This window comes from Acipenser ruthenus, chromosome 53 (assembly GCF_902713425.1).
Source record: "Acipenser ruthenus chromosome 53, fAciRut3.2 maternal haplotype, whole genome shotgun sequence".
Taxonomy (NCBI): Eukaryota; Metazoa; Chordata; class Actinopteri; order Acipenseriformes; family Acipenseridae; genus Acipenser; species Acipenser ruthenus.
This window is the reverse complement of record NC_081241.1, coordinates 2091376-2113046: the sequence shown is the minus strand read 5'-3', so window position 1 is coordinate 2113046 and position 21671 is coordinate 2091376. Positions and strand designations below refer to the sequence as shown.

The 21671-nt window shown below is 40.8% G+C and overlaps 2 protein-coding genes across 2 annotated transcripts; both read left to right on the top strand.

The window, feature by feature from the left end:
- Positions 1–2884: 2884 nt before the first annotated feature.
- Positions 2885–13502, top strand: LOC117432605 (GTPase IMAP family member 8-like). The gene is made up of 4 exons (XM_059016535.1): positions 2885–2969; positions 4826–5605; positions 9818–9904; positions 10093–13502. Exons 2-4 carry the CDS (start codon positions 4837–4839, stop codon positions 10917–10919), a joined length of 1683 nt encoding a protein of 560 aa, XP_058872518.1. The 5' UTR covers positions 2885–2969; positions 4826–4836; the 3' UTR covers positions 10920–13502.
- A 3194-nt stretch (positions 13503–16696) lies between these two features.
- LOC131723122 (DNA-directed RNA polymerases I, II, and III subunit RPABC2) lies at positions 16697–20882 on the top strand. Its single transcript, XM_059016563.1, has 5 exons — positions 16697–16882; positions 18083–18152; positions 18441–18571; positions 19650–19721; positions 20477–20882. Exons 1-5 carry the CDS (start codon positions 16863–16865, stop codon positions 20565–20567), a joined length of 384 nt encoding a protein of 127 aa, XP_058872546.1. The 5' UTR covers positions 16697–16862; the 3' UTR covers positions 20568–20882.
- The last annotated feature ends 789 nt before the right edge of the window (positions 20883–21671 follow it).

Here is a 21671-nt window from a genome sequence, read left to right as displayed (position 1 = left end):
ATGTGAAATCATTGTGTTGCCAGTTTTATCACAGCGTTGATTCCCAGCCCGACTCTGAATCTTTTACTGTCCAGGGAGCTGAAACTCAAACCGGGACGAGCAGCCAGAGAGTCCCCCTGCAATTCCAGAGACGAGGCTGCGCTTGATACACAAAGACAGGCTGTGCTGTGCAGGGGGGCAGTCTGGGGGGTGTAGATTTAGGCTGCAGTGCGCGCATTGCAGCGGTCCCGCTCCGGGACTGTATTTGAGGTTTCACCGCTCCAGATCAAACCCACAGTAATGCCACCTGTTCAAACTCCTGATAAACTCCTCCGTGACGCTGCAGACGGGAGAACAACTCGGGGGAAGAAAATGACGGCGCCGTCTACTAAAGAGGAGAGAACTGATAGGAGAAGCCCCGGGCTGCTGCTGTTTGTATTAACACCTGTATATTATTATTATTATTATTATTATTATTATTATTATTAAGCCGGGGCTCGTTTCATTCCCTGTCGAAATTCTCGCATCCAGTCTGTTTATTATTTTACTCGAAAACATCTATATGTTTAAATGCTAATAGCTATTCTAATTGTTCTAACCTGAATGAACAGTTAAAATGACAAAAAAAAACCATAATTTATTCCAGTTATTTATTTTTAAATCATTTAAACCCTTTCATTCATTTTTGTCCACTACAATTATACCTCCTTTCACACATACATGGAGATATGTTGTGGACAGAATTGAATGAAAATGTTAAAGGTTTAAATGAGTTAAAATAAATAACTGAAATACATTGGGGTTTTTTAAAATATCATTTTGTGTACATCCAAAAAAAAAAGATTATTATTATTATTATTATTATTATTATTATTATTATTATTATTATTATTATTATTATTATTATTATTATTACTTATTTCTTAGCAGACGCCCTTATCCATATATATCTCAGTTATAATAGCAGTGTTAATCAAGACACAATTGAGACGAACTAAAAAGGTTAATTTGGTCCAGGAAGTTAAAAAAAAAAAAAGTTTTAATTATCTGTGGAGCATCAAGAACACGCCCTAAACAGTGTCTGTAAATCAACAAATTCTTCAGTCTTAACTAGACTAGTCTTTATTTAGCCATTAGAAAGTGAAAGGAAAATTCCATTGCTTCTTGTAGCAGCCAAACAGGTTCGAAAACTATTTGAACAAAACGTGATAAATGTACAAAAAGCCAGGTTAGAAAAAATAAATCAGCTGTTGGCATTTAGACGGTTAAACCTGACCCCACATAAGCAAGGTAATAATATTTAAAATACAGAAACTGTCAAATAATAAAATAAATGTTTGCTTTGTAGTACATCTATCTTCTTTGCTAACTAACAGTTGTTATATATATATATATATATTATTATTATTATTATTATTTATTTCTTAGCAGACGCCCTTATCCAGGGCGACTTACAATTGTTACAAGATATCACATTATACATTATTTTACATTATACAGATATCACATTATTTTACATACAATTACCCATTTATACAGTTGGGTTTTTACTGGAGCAATCTAGGTAAAGTACCTTGCTCAAGGGTACAACAGCAGTGTCTCCCACTGGGGATTGAACCCACAACCCTCCGGTCAAGAGTCCAGAGCCCTAACCACTACTCCACACTGCTCTCCAGTTTAATCCAATTTAAATGCATCAAGATTTCAGGCTGTAACACAACAAACTGTGAAAACGTCCAAGGGGGGTGAATACTTACTATAGGCACTATAGAAAGCAAAAGTAAGTTTGGTAAAGCACAAGAACGTCAGGGCAGCCCCTCTCAGATGCCACTGCGCCTGGAGGGAAGAGTGCTCAAAGAAAGAAAAGGACACAGAAAATACCAAAGTAAAAGTATTTCAAAATAATCAGAAAATACAACCAAATCATAAAATACAAGTGCCAACAAATCTTAATTGCGCTCAAAAGAAATCGTTAATAACTAACCACACAAACACCAGGGGGCAGTGTGATCTGAGGGAGGCTGAATGCAGACTTCCTAAGCTTCTTAACAAACACAATACTGCACCGTCAGATCGTTGAAGCTTTTGTTTTTACCGCAAAGGGTTGCACTGAGATTTGTTAGGATACAATGTATTACACACTAGTAGGGGGGTAGGATAGTCGCGTCGGGTGTTTTCTTTTTAGTAGCAAGCATAAGAAAAACACACAAGATACAGTGTTTGATCGCGCGAATCAAAGCAAACAGTAAACACTAGGGAGCACAGGGAGCCAAAAACAACGACAACGAAATTACACAGAAACAAACAATAAACAAATTAAAAGGAGAAACAAAACATATGCGTGACCACAAACAAAAGAAACATAATTCAGACAGTTTACTTAAAAACAAAACTACTACGCTCATTTTATTATACATTTAAAAAAAAAAAACCGCAAACTGCCTAAAACAAAAGAAAACAAACCACACATTACCAAGGGTGAACCATTAGAAACAGGGGAGACCAGCACGCAAATACACAAAGCATGGATAACAATTAATAAATCATTTTTGTCCACTAGAAACATACCGATATGTAGAAATGAGTGAATAAATAACTTAAATAAATGATATTTTTTAAACATTTAAACTTTGTGCCCCCCCCCCCCCAAAAAAAAAAAAACATATATAGGCCTGTATCTAAATAAGTACATCTATATTATTATTATTTATTTATTTCTTAGCAGAGGCCCTTATCCAGGGCGACTTATGTAAGCATTGTATATCTATGTATCAGTGATAATAGCAGTGTTAATCAAGATACAATTGGGACTAACTTAAAAGGTTAACTTGGCTGGTGACACTACCAAGATAAAATGTACCTGGTCCAGGAAGTTAGAAAAAAAATGTTTTAATTATCTGTGTAGCATCAAGAACACCCCCGAAACAGCGTCAGTAAATCAACACATTCTTCAGAGATCGCAGCCGCGGCCGGTGTTGATCCACATCACGGTGAGTTACAATTACAGGATTTTGACTTTTATAGTAATTTCTCTGCTTTATTAATAAGAACACATATGGACAGACAGCAGTAGTTCTTGGCAGAATATTTGTTTAAATGTTTGTGAACGTTTAATTCCGGATTTTTGCCCAAACTGTTTTGAATCAGTTATTGTGCTGCTTGTTTTTATACAATCAAGCTACTGCTGTGTGTATTTACACACACTGATCCTGGCTTTGTCTGCGCGGAGTGCGTCGGGACCCTGAGTGAGTGAGTGAGTTTCTACTGTGTAAAACACTGCAGTGAGTGGGGAAAATAGATACAACACACTGGACTAGGCATCTGTGAGATTAAATAATAATACTGTATGTTATTTGCTTTAAAATAAATCAATCGTGGTTTAAATAAGCCAGTCTGAGGCTGCTTTACATTCACACAAGGTTTTAACACAATGTTCCCGTCTAGTCTTTAAAAAGCCATTACAAAGTGAAAGGAAAAGAAAGATTCCATTGCTTCTTAGAGCAGCCAAACAGGTTTGAAACCCGATCCATCCACTCTGTTTCTTAACCCATCAGTTTTGCTAGTCTCACTCCTCCTAAATATTTTAAAGGTGCACACGATGCAATGCAGTACTACTTTATATACCAATAAAGACAGGCACACTAATAATAATCAGGAAACACTGTATAGAAACTTTGTTTTTCTCTGTGTTTAGTTATACAGATATAATAATTAAAGAATGTCCCAGAAATACCAGTAAATATAATAAGACGGCTATTTATGGCTTTTATTGGGTCTCCTTGACAAAGTGGCTGAGTGGAAGCAGACAGTGATGAACAGACAGTGAGATTTAATCCAGTTAGGAAAAGTGTGGTTTATTTTTGTATCCATGTCTGGTGACCAACAACAATAATAATAAACAATAACGGGTTTGCAGACCCAAATAATAATAACCCAACACATATCCGCCCCACAATTGTACATACTCGGTCACCAGTCCTGGGTGAGTGCAGTAGTGCTCGTGGTGGGTGATACAGATTATTTGTGACAGTTGCGCAGTGCTGTTCCAGCTTTAGTGCTGGACCTCGGTGACAACTCCGGGAATCGTGTTAGCCGTCTAGTGTGGTGTAACAAACAAGATGGTTACACACAGACAAACAACCGAAAAACACTCAGGATACTGCTTTCTCCGGTTAAGAGGGTCTCTCACAGTCCTTCTCAGTTTTTAATTACAAACCAAATTCGAAGGAACAGATTATGCTTCTCCGTCACTGCCACGTCGTTTCCCTTCCGGGTCAATACGTTATTGCAACAGAGCCTTGCCCCCCTTCCTGGCTGGCCGACTTCCCTTAAACCCTGGGAAAGAAAGTTCAGACCAGCCCGTCCAAGGAACTGCTTAGCACCCTCAAAGGTCAGGGGGGGAGATTTACAACCAAGAATCATTGTATTTCTGTCACAGTGTCCTTAAACTTTGATATTTTTTTCCAGAATATTTGAAAAGTATTGGAAATAGTTGTGAAACATCAGATGTCCTGGGGGGTTTAAAACTGAATAAATAATTTGTGTGAAGACGCTGTTACACCTGCACAACACATGAAAGAACAAATAAGAAATCAAACTGCTAATGCTACAAAGCTGCAGACAAACAATTTAGACACTAAACTGAACGTAATTAATGTTCACTATTTGTTTGAAGCGCTTGCTAGTTGTGTCCCTGTTGTGACACATACAGGAACTTGCCAGTGCTGTGTGTGACAGGGAGTGTTCTTTCAGCACAGCATGACAACAAGAGGAGAAAACTAATCCAGGGCTTCACTTGGAAAGCTTTAATTTCTAAGAGGAACAAACTGTTCTTTCTCTTTAACAGGACGGGGAATCATGGCTGCAGAACAAGATGCTGAAGAAACTGTTTCTCAAGAGCTGCACAGCCCCTCTGAGCTGAGGATCGTGCTGCTTGGGGTAAGCAGGGCTGGGAAGAGTGCATCAGTGAACACCATCCTGGGCACAGAAGATTTTGGATCTCGAGTCAGGTTTTCTGCTGTAACGAGGAAGTATGAGAAGACAACAGGAGAAGTAGCTGGGAGACGGGTCACTGTGGTCGACACTCCAGACTTGTTAGACACAGACCGGGTCGAGATTGATAGATGTGTTTCTCTGTCTGCCCCGGGACCCCACGCTTTCCTCTTGGTGATACCGGTGTATCCAAATGAAATTCTGGACTCTTTTAACTTAATAATAGAACAGGATTTCAAAGCCTTTGATAAAGTCCAGGAGCTGTTTGGCGAGAGAGCTGTCAGGAACACGATGATCCTTTTCACCCACTGGGATGTACTGAAAGGCAAGACAATAGAGCAACGCATTGAGGATGGTGGTGAGGAGATCCAGCAGTGTGTTGCGAAATATGGGAACAGGTATCATGTTCTCAACAATAGGAACAGGAGCGATCGCACTCAGGTCACACAGCTTCTGGACAAGATAGACAACATGGTGGCAGGAAATGGAGGCGGCTACTACACCAGTGAGAGGGGAGAAGAGCTGATGGAGAAGTTGAGAAAGCAAATGAAGGAAGAGGAGCTGGAGAAAGAGCCAGAGGAATCCAAGCAGCCTGTCAGGAGAATGGAGAGCACTAAGGTCTACCCTTCCAAGAGTAAGTTTAAAAGTGTGATGGTAAATACTGAGGGACCCTGGACAAAGAAACAGCGTTTATTGATTGTTGTTGTTCTTTAATGATTTTATTGATTGATCATCTCTATAATTTACGATGTAGATACTAACACTATAGGAGCTATAAACAATATGCCTTGGTTAGATTTGGAATACAGTGGTCTAATGGAGTCTATATCAGTGGTTTTCAACCTGTGGTCGTGTACCAGTACTGGAACGTGACAGGCTTGCAACTGGTATGCACCAGAAGTTGTTCTTTATGACGATATGATTCCTCAACCACAATGCTTCTTCAATCATACCATCTTAATGCATCAATGTGTTTTTCACCACTGAATCACAGAGAAATTAGATATTTATAATGGAGTGCTCCAGACTACGACTAAAATAGTTGCAAATGTGACAACAAAAACTGTTTTTACAGGTTTAGGGACAAAAATGCTGTCTCTCTGTGGCAAAGTGGTTTGCAGTGCGCAGGTGTAGAGGTGATGTAGTGCTCAATACAACGGCAAACAACAAAGTACTGGTGACATGATGATATTTATTTATAATCCAAATGTCACTTGACAACAGTAATAATAAAGGATGACTGGCAGTACACGACAATGTGTATTGCTCAGTGAAATAACCACGTTCAGTTCCGAAATAATAAACACAGTATAAACACACACAGAACACAAACACAATCACAAGTCCAGAGTGAGTGCTGAAGTGAAAGTGGTATAATACAATTTATTAGTGAACACGAGTGCAGTGAAGTCCGGGTTGGGTCCTGGCCTTAAGCGACAGCTCCCAGATTGTGTTAGCCATTTATCAAAGACAAACAGTAACAGTTAGACTGACAAACAAACAAAAACGATAACACTCACAATACAATAACACTTCTGTTTCCTCTGCTGGTCCTTTCAGTAACCAATAACCAAGGAACAGATTGCCGGACCACTTACCCTAAATACCCTCAATCACGCCCTCTTTCGGTGGCGTGGCCAATCACGTATCCTCCAATCCGTGACTGACACATTGCCTACTGCATTAAGGCGATGACTTCTGGTATCATCGCCCCGTCCTCTTCCTGGATGGCCGGCTTCCGTCTGACCCTGGAATGAACTGCCAAACCATCCATTACGGAGCACTCTGCTCTGGTTGTACGGGAGAGAGATTGTTGACTACAATTCTTTCGCTCTCTGTCACACTCTCCCTTTGAAAGCATGTGTCAATATTTATGAATGCAACATGACGTCAGTCTATATTATATAAAAAAAAGCAGCTCACATGTTTTAATAAGCTGAAGTGCAAGAAGGATGGTAACAATTGGATCAAATGCAAATGTTTGTCAGTGCAGAGAAGTATTAATACCAGCAGCATACAGGAACCGCAGTTTCTTGCAATAGTTGGGATGGTGACCAAACGTGTGCGAGTACTGTACTGTACAAATGTAGCTTAAAATGAACAGCTGCATTCAAGAAATGTAGAACAAGATCAGCGAAAAACTAAAATAAAAATGCTCTTAAGGTTTGTGTGTTGCACACATGCATTTAACAGAATTCCCTTAAAACTTAACATAAAGAAAATAATCAATGAAGGGCTGTAATGCAGCAAAAAGATCAACAATTAAACAAAAAAGAAAGCAAAAACATTACCTTACCAAGCTGAAAACAATTATCTTTGTGAACTCCAATAAACCAACCCTATCTTTCGTCACTCAAATCAGAGGGTCAATTGCAGAGTACCACATTGAGACCACTTGATGTATCTAACTAGTGGATTAAGCAGGTTTAGTCCACTTGATTGGTCTAAAGTTAGTACACCTGCTAGTCCCGATGAGAAGTTAATCACCGCAGGCAGATAATCTGCTAAATCAGACTAAACCAAGTTCCCGATTGCAGCAGCGTATCAAATCAGATTCGTTATGATCCTGCTCAAGTGGATTAACTTAGTACTGTGAAGGACAAAGCTAACTTGGTACGCTTGCTGGTTAAAATGATTTGCAGACACCGCTACATCTTTCCTCTGGACAAGTAGGCCTACATCAGAAAACTTTATTCTGTACATGTCTTATGTCCGTCACGTTCGGGCAGTAAGACCTGTGAGAAAAAAGTCTCGCACAATATATTTTCACATAATCATGTCCTTTGATACAATTTCGGTTAATATGCTGAACTATAAACAACTAATTGCCTGTTATCATGCAATTAAACGTTTCTGTGTTGGCACCTTAAATGCAAGTCCACCAGTTTGAAATGTGCACGAAAAAGACATGACATTTATTTTTATAAATATATTAGATGTGCTAAAAATGCATCTTTCTTTTGTACAGGGATCCTATTTATCTGACTTTGAAATCCACATATCGGATTAGTAAAGTAGGGTTTATAGAGCTATGGCCAAATGTTTTGCATCACCTAGAATTTAAGAATTGAGACATAATTAAAACAAAGCAAACAATCTAAAAACGGATATGAACATAATTTAGATCTTTTATTTAACATCATATAATCAAAGACACTACAAAATGATACCGCCTGCCACATTTTTCAATGTGTCAGTTTTTTGTTAAATACAGTATATGGAAAACTATAAAGCGGTGTGTAATTGAATATATTAAGGTAACATTATTCAGCAGGTTTTATTTGACTTTATGAAGCAAAATTAGTCCATTCTACAGGGGGATGCAAAACATTTGACCGTAGCTGTAGGTTAGTCCCCTTTATCGATCAGTTACACCAATTACCGGAATCATCTGCTTACGCTGCAATCAGGATTAAGTTATACAGATATACAGTATTTTCTAGTCCGCATTTTAATCCACTTGATGCGGTCTAAAGCACTGGTACGATGGAATTGACCCGCTGAGTTAACTGCAGTCATCAGCTGCACAGTTTAACCATTCAGCAGAATAAGGCAACAAACAAGGGAGTACCTACAGACACAAAAAACCTGGTTGCAACGAAGGGTACACATTTTGACCTTCGAATGGTCAGAATTATACTAATTTGCATAATTTAACAGTCGCCGTTCCAAGCAGGTTATCAGTCACAGTCACATTTTACTACGACTACTACGACTAATAATAATAATAATAATAATAATAATAATAATAATAATAATAATAATAATAATAATAATTTACGATTGTAAAGTGACCTCAGAGATTGGATGTTTCATTCAACTTTTTTTTTTGTCGTCTGGTCATTTAACAAAAAAAAATAAATAAAAAAAATCTCAAACAGCCGAGGGGTTTCGAAACATTTCTTTCAATACAGTTTAGGGCACACAGCGCTTTGCTGTCGAGATGGAGAATGAAGAAATGTGCCTCTGGGTAACACGATCTGGAGGGGGGAGGGACGGGCTGTGCTCAGTTTTTTACGAAATTAAAATGATTAGTGTTAGCGTATATTTTGTATGTTTCAAACATATTCTACCGTAACACCTCTCTTACACTGTCTTGTACACTAGGTATTCAGTACATATTTGACTGAAGCACTACAACCGCTATAGGTACCTCCCAGTGCTTTGGCATAATAATATGCCCTTCTTCATACATCACAGCAGCTCCATATAGTTGCTACGTATACCGATTTGGTAGTGGATTTTAATACAACAACTTTTGTCTAAGTAATATGCATTATACAAAAGATCGAATTTTGCAAGTGAGTGACATGTGTGATGTATAGTATTCACACATTGTCAAAAAAAAACAAAACAACAACAACAAAAAAACGAAGGCTTCGAAGGTTTAAAACAATCTTCTAATTCCTGGCTAGCGAACGAACCTTCGAACCTTCTAATACAGACCCTACCTGGTTGTAATGAGGTAGGTCTCGGTTTTACAACAGCCGTTTAAGATGGTTACTGGTCCTGGTGGTCACTGCTGGAAACACTGGTACTTGAGATGAAAATGTTGAAAACTGCTCTATATCATGTTGTGAAAGGGAAAAAGTTCTGTGTTTTATGCCTAGATCTCCAGTACCACCTGGTTATTAAGTTACATGTATACATGTTGTGTTGGGTGGAAACCGACCTGTCTTCCAGTAGCTAATAATGACTGTTATATACATACAGTGTATGTTATGTGAAGAGGAAATGGACCTGTCTCTCAGTAGCTAATAATGACTGTTATATACATACAGTGTATGTTATGTGAAGAGGAAATGGACCTGTCTCTCAGTAGCTAATAATGACTGTTCTTTTGCAGTATCTGAAAGCAAAGTGGAGAACGAATCAGAATTATCCAAGCTGCCTGTCAGGAGAAAAAACAGCAAGGAGTTCAACCCCCCCGACAGTGAGTGAGATTGAAATTGTTCTTCTAGGATAAAAATGAGTTTCTTCCATTAAGGTGAAATAATACAGAACTGAAACCTAATTGTAAGGTTTCAGCTGATGTTTATTCTGGTGGTAAGTAAGCTTGTTTCTCACTTTGATTATGATGTATATATATATATATTGTTTTTTTGTTTTTGTTTTTTTCAGTGTCTGGAGGTGAAGTAGAGACTCCCCTTGCAGATAACCAAGCGCCTCCCAGCCCCCCTGAGCTGAGGATGGTGCTGCTTGGGAAGACTGGGGCTGGGAAGAGTGCGGCAGGAAACACCATCCTGGGCAGAGAGGAGTTCAGATCTGAAGCCAACTCCTTTGCAGGAATGAGGGAGTGTGAGAAGAGAAAAGGACAAGTGGCTGGGAGACGTGTTGCTGTTATCGACACTCCAGAGCTCTCTAAGGACAAACTCCAGATTAGGAGCTGTGTTTCTCTGTCTGCCCCGGGACCCCATGCTTTCCTACTGGTGATACCGGTGGGTCGATTCACAGAGGAAGAGAGGAGAGCAATGGAGACAGTCCAGGAGATATTCAGTGAGGAGGCTGTGAGGAGGTACACGATGCTGCTTTTCACACACAGTGACAAACTGAAAGGCAAGACCATTGAAGATTATATTCAGACAGGCAGAAAGGAGCTCCAGCAGCTTGTTGAGAAATGTGGGAACAGATATCCTGTTCTCAACAATGAGGACAGCGACGATCACACTCAGGTCATACAGCTCCTGGACAAGATAGACAACATGGTGAAGGGAAACAACGGCAGCTACTACACCAGTGAGATGTACCAGCAAGCAGAAGCAAAGATCAGACAAAGACAAGAGGAGATACTGAAGGAGAAGGAAGAGACAATATTGAGGGAAGAAGAGGAACTGAAGGCAAAGCACCTGAAAGAACTGGAGAACACGAAAAGGAAGATGAGATTGGAAATCCAGAAACGAGACGAGAAGATCAGAGAGCTGGAGGAGAGTATAGGAGAGCTGGAGTAAGAGCTGAGGAAAGAACAGAGAGAGAATCACAGGATCAAACTGGAGGAAGAGCTGAGGAGAAAGAGAGAGGAGAGAGAGAAAGGGAGGAGCAAGAGAAGGAGGATTGCATGGAGAAGGGGAAGAGAGAGAGGGGAGAGTATGAGGAGAAATACAGGAGAGAGATGGAGGCAGTCAGACAGTCCTACCAGGAAATCATTAGAGGAGAAGCAGAGAGAGTCAATGAGTTTATAAGCACATATGAAAAGCCAGCTGAAGCGAGAGGAGAAAGAGCAGCACTAGAGGCAGTGATGAGTGCAGTAGCAGGAGCACTGAGAGAAGGGGCTGAGGTAGGGGCAGTATTACACACAGTAACCAGAGCAATAAGAGAAGAGACAAGATTAAGGGCAGTAATCCACGCTGCAAAGGAAGCAATAAGAGAAGGACCAGCTCAAAGGTCAGTGATCAGTGCAGTAACAAGAGCACTGAGAGAAGGGACTGCGATTGGTACAGTATTGCGCACAGTAGCAGAAGCAATAGAGGCAGCACCACAGGAACCCAGTCAAGAGCAGTAAGACAGGGGGTGGTGCTATTGGACAGGGGGTGGTGTTATTGGACGGGGTGTGGGTTATCTGAGCAAGATCTAACATCCATATTCAGAAACAACACTTACTCTGTTTCACCCTGTAGCAATATAAACAGTGAGTAACACTAACAAGCTGTTACAATAGGGACTCCACATCAATGAAGGCTTTAATACTGCTGTCATTGTTAAAATTGGACTGGACCACTAGATGTCAGTATACAACAAAATAATAAAATACATGAGGCTGCAGTGGGTTATGAAGGCATTTACCTGGATTTAAAGGGACAGCGCCCTCTTCTCTATTCTCATGCAATTGCACTGTAACGTCCATATTCAGAACAAACACTTGAGGATTAGTGCTCACTTCAGTGCATATAGCCATGATTTCTCCTCTTTCTTTCGGAACAAAATCGACAACATCTCTTCTATGCTCGCCCACCACAAACCCAGTCTACTACTTGACCATCTTGACGCTCCTCCGGTTGCCCCCTCCTGCCCTCTTCTCCTTCTCTCCTCTCTCCATTGCTGATGTTTCCGGCTTACTGTTGAAATCAACAACTGCCACATGCCCCCTGGAACCCTAGCCGACTAACCTTGTCCATCTCTATGCTTCTGATCTTGATCACTCCATTATGCACACTCCCAACCTGTCCCTGGACTCTAACGCGGTTCCTGCTGCCCTTAAGCTTGCCTGAGTTACGCCGGTACTCAAAAAACACTCACTTAACCCTGACTTATCTAATTTCCGTGCCATCTCCAATCTCCCTTTTCGCTCAAAAACTCTCGAAAGGGCTGTAGCCAGTCAGCTGGTGAAACATCTCACGGACAAGAATCTGCTTACAGTCTGGTTTCCGGCCGCATTCACAGTACTGAAACTGCTCTGCTCTGGATTGTGAATGATCTCCTGCTCAATGCTGATGCTGGCGCTCTCTCTGTGCTTGTCCTCCTTGACCTAACATGACATTCTTTGTGACCGCCTTCAGAAGTATGCTGGAATCTCTGGAACCTGTCTCTCCTGGATGTCCTCTTACCTGTCTGGACGCATTCAGTCTGTTTTCTATGCTGGACGCAGTGGTGTTGCAAACACAGTCACGTGTGGTGTCCCCCAAGGATCTGTTCTTGGGCCCCTTCTTTTCAAAACACTCCTGCTCACCTGCAATGCCCTTCATTACACAGGTCCCGAGTACCTCCTGAACCTGCTGACCCACTATGTCCCTGCCCGCAAGCTGAGGTCCTCCGACTCTGGCCTGCTTGTTATCCCCAAGCAAAAGTGCACCACACTTGGAGAACGCTCATTTAGATTCATGGCTCTGACTCTTTGGAACCCCCTCCCAGCTTTGGTGCATGATGGTCCCACCGTCGCTCATTTTAAATCAACTCTCAAGACCCACCTGTTCCCTCTTGCTTTCCATGCTCTTTAAGCCTGGTATCTGCTATTAGCTGCTGTTTCGCTGTGACTATTTTATGTATTATGTTACTATCATGTATTATGCACTTTCCACTGTATTTAATGTACTATTTAATGTATTATGCTACTATCATGTATGATGCATTTCTCTGTATTTAAAGTATTATGGATTTCATTGTTGTTACTGCATCCTGTAAAGAGCTTTGTGATGGTGGAAGGTGCTATATAAAATAAAGATTGGATCATTGATTGAAAAAGATACAGAAATTCATGATTTTGATTTGTAATAAGAGATTTTATCTTGGAAAATTCTAATGTTATATATTATTTGTATTGTATATGCTTTGTATGCTTTAGCCAAATATCCTTTACCAGAACATTGCAAATAATGTAAAATATGCAGGGGTCTGTTCTAAAGTTGGATATTCTATTACAGTGTACGATGAATGAAGTCTGTTTTATATTAATATCTGTTCCTTTAAGAGCTCAGGACCATCATGCTTTGTTTATTGAATGGCTGTCAGAACCATGCATGTACCAAGCAGTGTATTAATAAAAGTGTCACTATAGACTACCTGCAAGGCTGTGTGTGGATCCCTTCATTCCCCAGCGTGACCCTGGATACAGGATAACAAGCCCTTTACAATTAACATGCATTTGCAGGGTTTGTAGTGATCTTAGGGGCTCTCAATAATAAACACCTGTTTCAATGTGAATTATTCTCTGTGTTGTTCAGTGTGTGCGATCAGCCCATTCATTAAAGCAGGTGGGGGAGTCCCAGGGAGCAGGTTGTGATTTGCAGAGCTGACCTGGGATACAGGGAGGGGGAGGGTGCTGGTGTTGATTCAGCTCTCACCTGGTACCAGCGTGCAATGGGATGACACTCCTCTCTTACCTGCGGGGCACATATTGCACTGGATCAGTGATTCAAAACAACTGGCTTTACAAAGAGAGAACACAAAGACCCTTGCTTACTAAGAACTTTCAATATATACAGGATGACAGCGTGGATCCTATTGCAGAGCGGTTTGTGCCAGTCCAGGTTTTACATGAATAAGATTCCCATTGCCTACCCTGTGGGTGTATTTACAGCTTCAGAGTGATTTGATCAATTTCACTTCTGGCGTTTCAACAACAGTCTGCAGTAGTTTAATTAAAACAGATTTCAAGAAGACATCATTTTTTTGATGTTAATGTTAAATAATTGTGTTACCAGTTTTACCACAGCGTTGATTCCCAGCCCGAGTCTGGTTCTGTTTAACCCTTTACTGTCCGAGACGCAGAAACTCAAACCGGGACGAGCAGTCAGAGAGTCCCCCTGCAATTCCAGAGACGAGGCTGCGCTTGATACGCAAATGCAGGCTGTGCTGTGCAGGGGGTCAGTCTGGGGGGTGTAGATTTAGGCTGCTGTGCGCGCATTGCAGCTGTCCCGCTCTGGCACTGTATTTGAGGTTTCACCTCTCCAGATCAAACCCACAGTAATGCCACCTGTTCAAACCCCTGATAAACTCCTCCGTGACGCTGCAGACGGGAACAACTCAGGGGAAGAAGATGACGGCGCTGACAGAAGAACAGGTAGGAGAAGCCCCGGGCTACCGCTGTTTGTATTGCCACCTGCAAGCGTGTAGTTTTATTGATGGCTTTTACCGTTTACATATCCTTGGCATTGCCCGCCACAGATTAATAAACATCGGAGCTGACTAACCCGGAGGAGCGCGTGCTGCCAATTCAAACGGGAGGAGTTCGGATTTCAACGGCTGGTAGTTGTGTGACGGTAATTGTCAAGATTATGAAGGGGAATCTGTGGACAAAGTGAAAGTGATCAGGTACATTTAACATATATATTACTTTTCCTGTCATTAGTTGTATTTCTATGTATTCCTGTATAGCATGAGTCTCCAACCCTGGTCCTCGATAGCCTCTATCCAGTCGGTTTCATAGGTGTCTTTACATCATCAGTGGCTAAAGATCTGGAACACCTGTTAATCTTGACTAATTACGCCAATAATTGGTTCCATTATTATTATTACATAACAAGTATACTGTAGCGTTTTGCCAGAGGCAAGAAATTGAGCTTTCGGTTTAATTATTTTTATTCATTTGGACGCTATCTCCGCATCCACCCAGAGACCGCTTCACTGCATGTCAGAAACCCCTCCTAAACGCCACTGCAGCGCCTCCTAGGCTTATCCCGCCCCTTTATGCAAATAGAGTACCTGGCTTTGGACACACCCATTGGCCCCCAGCCGCACATCAGGACCAATAGGCACAGACAGATAACAACCAATGAGAATGCACAGATAACAACCAATGGGAACAGACCAGAGGTGCGTTCAACTCATAGACGAATGTAGAACTAGACCCGCCAAGGCAGATTTCTCAGTGCAGTAAATTGTAAACAGGCAGATACGCACAGTTTTTTTTTCGGGGTTTAATTTATTTAGCGTCAGTAAAATTGTATTTTTAAACTTGGATATTAAACTATTAAATTATTCTACAACTCTCGCTATGTCTAGTTAATTGATCTATTTAGTTGCAAAAGCACACATAGCTTAAACGACCTAGCCCCCCTAGGCTATATATATATATATATATATATACATATATATATATATATATATATATATATATATATATATATATATATATATATATATATATATATATATATATATAATACATTTGGGTCATTTTAGGGTTACCAGATTTCCTACAACATACTTTTTTTTCATAGAACACAAGTACTGATTGTACACATGACAACAAAATATAATGCTATATACAGAAATATAAGTCCTGTCATTCAGGAAATGCAGCGCCCTGATTGGCTTTTTTTAACTATGTGTATCTGATTTTAAATGTAGCTTGCCAATCTTCCTGTGACCACTGTCATCAAATGTCTGCAAAATGTCTGTTCAGGAGAGCTCAATCTCTGACATGGAGGATCTTGTCACAACAAACTGACTAAAGACTATATAGAAAATACAAATTATTATTGTTTATTTCTTAGCAGACGTCCTCATCCAGGGCGACTTATAATTGTTACAAGATATCACATTATTCTTACATACAATTACCCATTTGTACAGTTGGGTTTTTACTGGAGCAATCTAGGTAAAGTACCTTGCTCAATTTTTGTTGTAGACACTATACTTAGTTTTAAATCCTAAACTATCAGACCTGAATTTTAACAGTGATGCAATTCTCCAAATATGGAGAAGACAAGAGTGCTTGCATGCATAAAGTTTTGTGTGATATTAATTATAAAATCAATTGAGCCGCGGGGTGTCGCTGTTGTCTGCAATGCCAGCGCACGATTTTGAAGAGCTCTGTGCTGTGATATCAGCGGGACTTGGGAATTGCTGTGCGTTTCATTTCTGATGAACCTCCAGTCTCTATTGTGCGGCAGTGTTTTTTCACATGAAAAAAAAAAACTTTATTCACAGCTATGCAAGTACTGAAAATTTCAGTTTCCCATAGTTTCCAAACATTGTAAAATAATAAATGATGCGGGATGATCCCTATTGTTCAATCAATCAATCAATCTTTATTTTTATATAGCGCCTTTCATAGTGGACCATCATCACAAAGCGCTTTACAAGATGCAGTAACAAGAAAATCCATGATACTTTAAATACAGAGAAATGCAAAATACATGATATACAGTTAAAAAAAAAAGCATAATATATAAAATACAGTGGAGAGTTTATAATGAATTACTGAATTTGAAATACAGCACAAAATAGAGACGGCTTCTGTGGGACAAGAAGAACGCTATAATTACAAACAAACGACGTTACCATGGGAGCGCACTTTGACCAGGAAGTAGTGAAGTTGGGACGGAAGGACGCGAGCAAGAAAGTCACGTGAGAGCGGAGCCACCATTCTTTAACCTGTGTGTGTATTTGTGACAAAAAAAACAGAAGACAACTTCCTTAAATCCAACAGATAAACAGGACAAATAGCGAATAAGATGTCTGACAACGAGGACAAGTGAGGCATTGCTTTTAAATCATAACATTTGAAGTGTGTTTAAACAAAGACAGAAAACGCAGCACGATACAGACTGACGGCGTGGGACCGCATTTTACGAATTGAGAGACCAAACCATTCGGTATTCAACATGTTTTGTAATTAATACATTGATATTTAGTTTAAAAACGTAGTCCGGCGAAACGTTGCTGGCATGACTGCATTAAATGAAAGAAAACGTGATCAACGTAATAAAGTTGTACGTCAGCAACATCCAATTTAACCTCCAAATCCGCTGCTGCGTGCGTCTGTTTTTTTTTTTTTTTTTAGACAAACCAAAGTGAGAATAATTTAATCGACCTAAAAATATTATTTTCCGCTCGTTATTTACTTTTACAGTAGACTGTGTCGGGATACAAGACCACAGCATAGCGGATTCTAGTTCACCAATTGGTATTTGAATGATGAATCGATGCTTTTTATAGCTGCTGTGAATACACACTCGCTAACCTATTTTATTTGTCATTTTAATATCACAGTCTATCAATCGTGAATTTATAATTTGCTGTTATTGTGCATCAGTCAATCACGACCATCGCATGTATCGCGATTCATATCATATAGCGACCTGCATTGATCATGTATCGATAGACCCCACTCAGTATAATATGAGGTCCTGGTCACCTCTTGAAGGACATTTCATAAAATAATGTGCTGTGAGTTTGGGAGTCTTAAGATTTCATTTCATAATTAGTTATTACTACGTCTGTATCTTATTTATTTATTTATGTATCTATTTTCACAGTTAGACCATCCTTTGGACTAAGTGGTGCCCCTCTGTCAGTGACTTAAGCCAGTTAATACTTTTATTGTTGAGTTAAACTAACAGTATTATATTATTTATCTGGGTCATTCCCCCACAATTTTTCTTCCATGCACACTGACACTGACTCCCGCTGCACAGCAGTGTGATCCATCCCTGGTTTCACTAGGAGTTTATTAATAAGACACACCTGAGCTTGTTAGCTAGACACACTGGGGCTGATCGTGGTGGTAGCAGTAAAACCTGGAATGGAGTCTGATTCCCATCCTTGATGTGCATTATCACAAATGGAAGAAACTTGGTCATCTATATATAAACTGATCTTTTTAAAATATATAACTTGTTTATGAATCGGGATGCCTGTCTCATTCGGTTTTTCTCTCTCTCTCTCCCCTCAGTTTCGATGACGCAGATTTCGATGATGGGGAGGAGGATGAAGGGATGGATGATCTGGAGAATGCTGAGGATGTGAGTGCAGAGAGCAGAGCTGCACAATTGAAACCAGCAGTCTGAGCCAATCCAGCCTTTACATTCATTCTGTTTGCTTTAACATTATTATCACTGATAATAACAAGCCTCCCATTGCAGAGCTGTTTTAGAGACAGTGTGGGTTTAACTGTAGTAATACCTGGACTGGCTCAGGTTGGGAGGCATGGGAGTCTCTGACACCTCATGTCTGTGTTCTAGAGCCGTGGGTTCCAGAACTCTGTGTTTCTAACAGTCCTCTGTCTCTCTCTCTCTCTCTCTCTCTCTCAGGAAGACCGGGAGAATGTGCAGATCTTACCGGCCGGTGAAGGGCAGCTAGCCAATCAGAAACGCATCACCACCTCGTACATGACTAAATACGAGAGAGCCAGAGTGCTGGGGACCAGGGCCCTGCAGATAGCGTGAGTGCGCCAGCCTCTGGCTGTCTGTGTGTCACTGAGTTTGTCTGTGTGCATCACCACCTCGTACATGACTAAATACGAGCGAACCAGAGTGCTGGGGACCAGGGCCCTGCAGATAGCATGAGTGCACCAGCCTTTGTCTGTCTGTCTGTCTGTCTGTCTGTGTGCATCACCACCTCGTACATGACTAAATACGAGCGAGCCAGAGTGCTGGGGACCAGGGCCCTGCAGGTAGCGTGAGTGCGCCAGCCTCTGTCTGTCTGTCTGTCTGTCTGCATCACCACCTCGCACATGATTAAATGCAAGAAGACAGTGAGCTGCACCAGTTTAAACTGTCAAGCTAAAATATAAAACCTCTGCTAACGTAATAGTGTAAAAAGTAGTAGGTGAAGACTTCTGCTATAACTAAGCTGACTTTGAACTCGCGCATAGCCGGCACAGCCGTGCAGGAGTGTGCCTCTGATACACTAATGCAGGGCTGTCCAATCAATCACGGGCCTGGAGGGCTATTCCTCTCCAGGTATGTGAGCAATCATCACATTCTGAAAACGTGATTTCTACTTTTTTTTTATTTTTTATTATGAAGTTAATGGCAATCACCGGGCTAATGTGGTGGCATGCTATTGTGGATCAGATATTAATTAACAGTAGTCTGATTTCTCAGATTCCTGCTTCTGTAATATAACCTGATCCAAGGGTGTTCTGAAACCCAGGTCTGTGCAGCAGGGCTAGTTTCTATCACTCTGGTACGGATCCCCACATTGCATACGACTCGGGAGCCTGTGCAGTTTACTGGAGCACAGCGTGAGTGGTTCTGTGTGCCACACCGGGGCCCAATTGCAGGTTTCTCTTGCCCTGTCTCAGCATGTCTGTCTCATCCAGTCTGTCTTTCTCTACCTCAGGATGTCTATCTCACCCAGTTTGTCTCTCTGTGACTCTCAAGATGTCTGTCTCATTGTTTCTCTCTCTCTCTCTCTCTCTCTCATATGATGTCTGTCTCATTCAGTCTCTCTCTCTCTCTCTCTCTCATGATGTCTGTCTCATTCAGTCTCTCTCTCTCTCTCTCTCTCTCTCTCAGGATGTGTGCTCCAGTGATGGTGGAGTTGGAAGGAGAGACTGATCCCTTGCAGATCGCTATGAAGGAGCTCAAGTGAGTCGCTGTGTCTGCCCTGGACCTTCTGCTGCTGAGCAGGGCTGGGGGGAGCAGGGGAGGAGACATTCCTTTTAAATCAATTTCCAATTCACATTCCCTTAATTCCAATGTATCTTTTATGACTGGCTTTATTGATCAAACATGCATATGCTTTGTCAAACACATGTACAGCTTGTACAATTGTGTGTGTGGCTGACAGCTTGTGCAAGTGGCTGACAAGTTGTGTGTATGTTTTGCTCAGTACAGCCTGCATCACCAGGAGGATTTCTCTTCTAAGGATCGCCGTGCATCCAGATCATGCTCCCTCCTGTAGCAACAATGCTGCTTTCTGTTCCAGCAATATTAATTTATTATTATATATTTATTTGGCAGACGCCTTTATCCCAGGCGACTCACACAGGTGTTACAGGGCAGTACAGGGTTAGAATGCAAGATTCATATTTAAATACAGCGTAGTTTACAGTAAGTGCAAATAATACAGCTGCTAAAATACAATATTAACTAGGATGCAACAAGGGTGAAACTGCTGTGCAATAGGAGTTTTATTTCCAACATTAATATGTATTGGATTTGATGCCAAGCACATTTGAATTCGCCTTTTTTGTGATTATCAGCGTTTGTTGAACAGTCTGTCTTTAGTGATACGCCCGGTATGCTAAGCAGTAGAATGGATTTGTGGGGCAGGGTGTCTCAATGGAAAACTCTTGTAAAGTCAGCCCTGTGAGTTGTTGAACTGTCTTGCTGTTTTCCAGGTGCAGGAAAATTCCCATTATTATCCGGCGCTATCTTCCTGACGGCAGCTACGAGGACTGGGGTTGTGATGAGCTCATCATTACAGACTGAACTCCCTCCAGGAACCAACCTGGCTTTCTGGGAATCGCAATACCCAATGGAGCGGCCTCCAGACTGCAGTTACAACTGACTGCCACACGGGGGTGCTAATGTGCAGGGAGAAGTAATAAAAATCAACAGGACTGGGAGTGAGAAGATTGCCCACACACTGTGGTTTGAGAACAGGCAAACGTTTTGATTTTAGTCTTACTTTTTTTATATATATGTATACAGGATAACTTTTCAGTTTTGTTGAAATAAATATTTTAGGGTTTTAGTTGTCTGTGTGTAATTATTATAAAAATAAATAAATAGATTGTTTTGTAATGAGTTTTGTTCTGTGAAAGTTACTTCAATGGTTTGTGTTTCTCGTGTGGGGAAATTATATTCTCTGCAGAGCTCTGTATTGAGTATGACAAGTCAATGCCTTAATTTACATACAACATACATGCATAAGACCAAATTAATACCTGAATTCAAATCTGCTTGGCAGTAAGTTCGATATATATTAATGTTAGTACAGGGCTGGCAGAAAGACTCCTATTGCACAGCAGAGTCACCCATTCCAGGTTTTACTACCAGCTTGATTAGCCCCAGTGTGTCTAGGTAACAAGCTCAGGTGTGTCTTATTATTAAACTCCTAGTGAAACCAGGAGTGGATCACAGTGCTGTGAAACAGGAGTCTTATTCCCATCCCTGTAGTTTCATGCACAAGTATTTTTAAACTTCCGTCTGTTTATTACCTGATCAATAAATCAATACAGAGTGGAGTGGGGGACAATTTTAATTGCAGTCGTTTAACCAGCTTACAGTGGCTGTGTTGTGAAGGTACTGCACAGTCCAGTATTCTGTGTGTGTGTGTGTGTGTGTGTGTCTTTCTTCACTGATCAGCACACAGAGCTGTGTTGTGAAGGTGCTGCACAGTTGAGTATTGTACTCCTGTGGTGTGTTGCTAATTGCTTGATTTCCTGCCCTGGCCCTGGACTGAAAGGAGCTGAGCTCTCTCTATAAATATATACAGCTTGGTGGTGCTGAGCTAAATAGTCTGGAGTTTTTTTTATTTTTTATTTTTCTACACTGATTTTGTTATTCCATGAAAGCAGCACTGTCATCTTA

What these genes read in the sequence shown, in the direction of transcription:
- LOC131723122 (XM_059016563.1), top strand. Translation starts at nt 16,863, where the DNA reads ATGTCTGACAACGAGGACAA. An exon ending in ATGTCTGACAACGAGGACAA is followed by an intron (nt 16,883 to 18,082) that starts GTGAGGCATTGC and finishes CTCTCCCCTCAG; the next exon opens with TTTCGATGACGCAGATTTCG. An exon ending in ACCAGGGCCCTGCAGATAGC is followed by an intron (nt 18,572 to 19,649) that starts GTGAGTGCGCCA and finishes TCTCTCTCTCAG; the next exon opens with GATGTGTGCTCCAGTGATGG.
- LOC117432605 (XM_059016535.1), top strand. Translation starts at nt 4,837, where the DNA reads ATGGCTGCAGAACAAGATGCTGAAGAAACTGTTTCTCAAGAGCTGCAC. An exon ending in TAAGGTCTACCCTTCCAAGA is followed by an intron (nt 5,606 to 9,817) that starts GTAAGTTTAAAA and finishes GTTCTTTTGCAG; the next exon opens with TATCTGAAAGCAAAGTGGAG. An exon ending in GGAGTTCAACCCCCCCGACA is followed by an intron (nt 9,905 to 10,092) that starts GTGAGTGAGATT and finishes TGTTTTTTTCAG; the next exon opens with TGTCTGGAGGTGAAGTAGAG.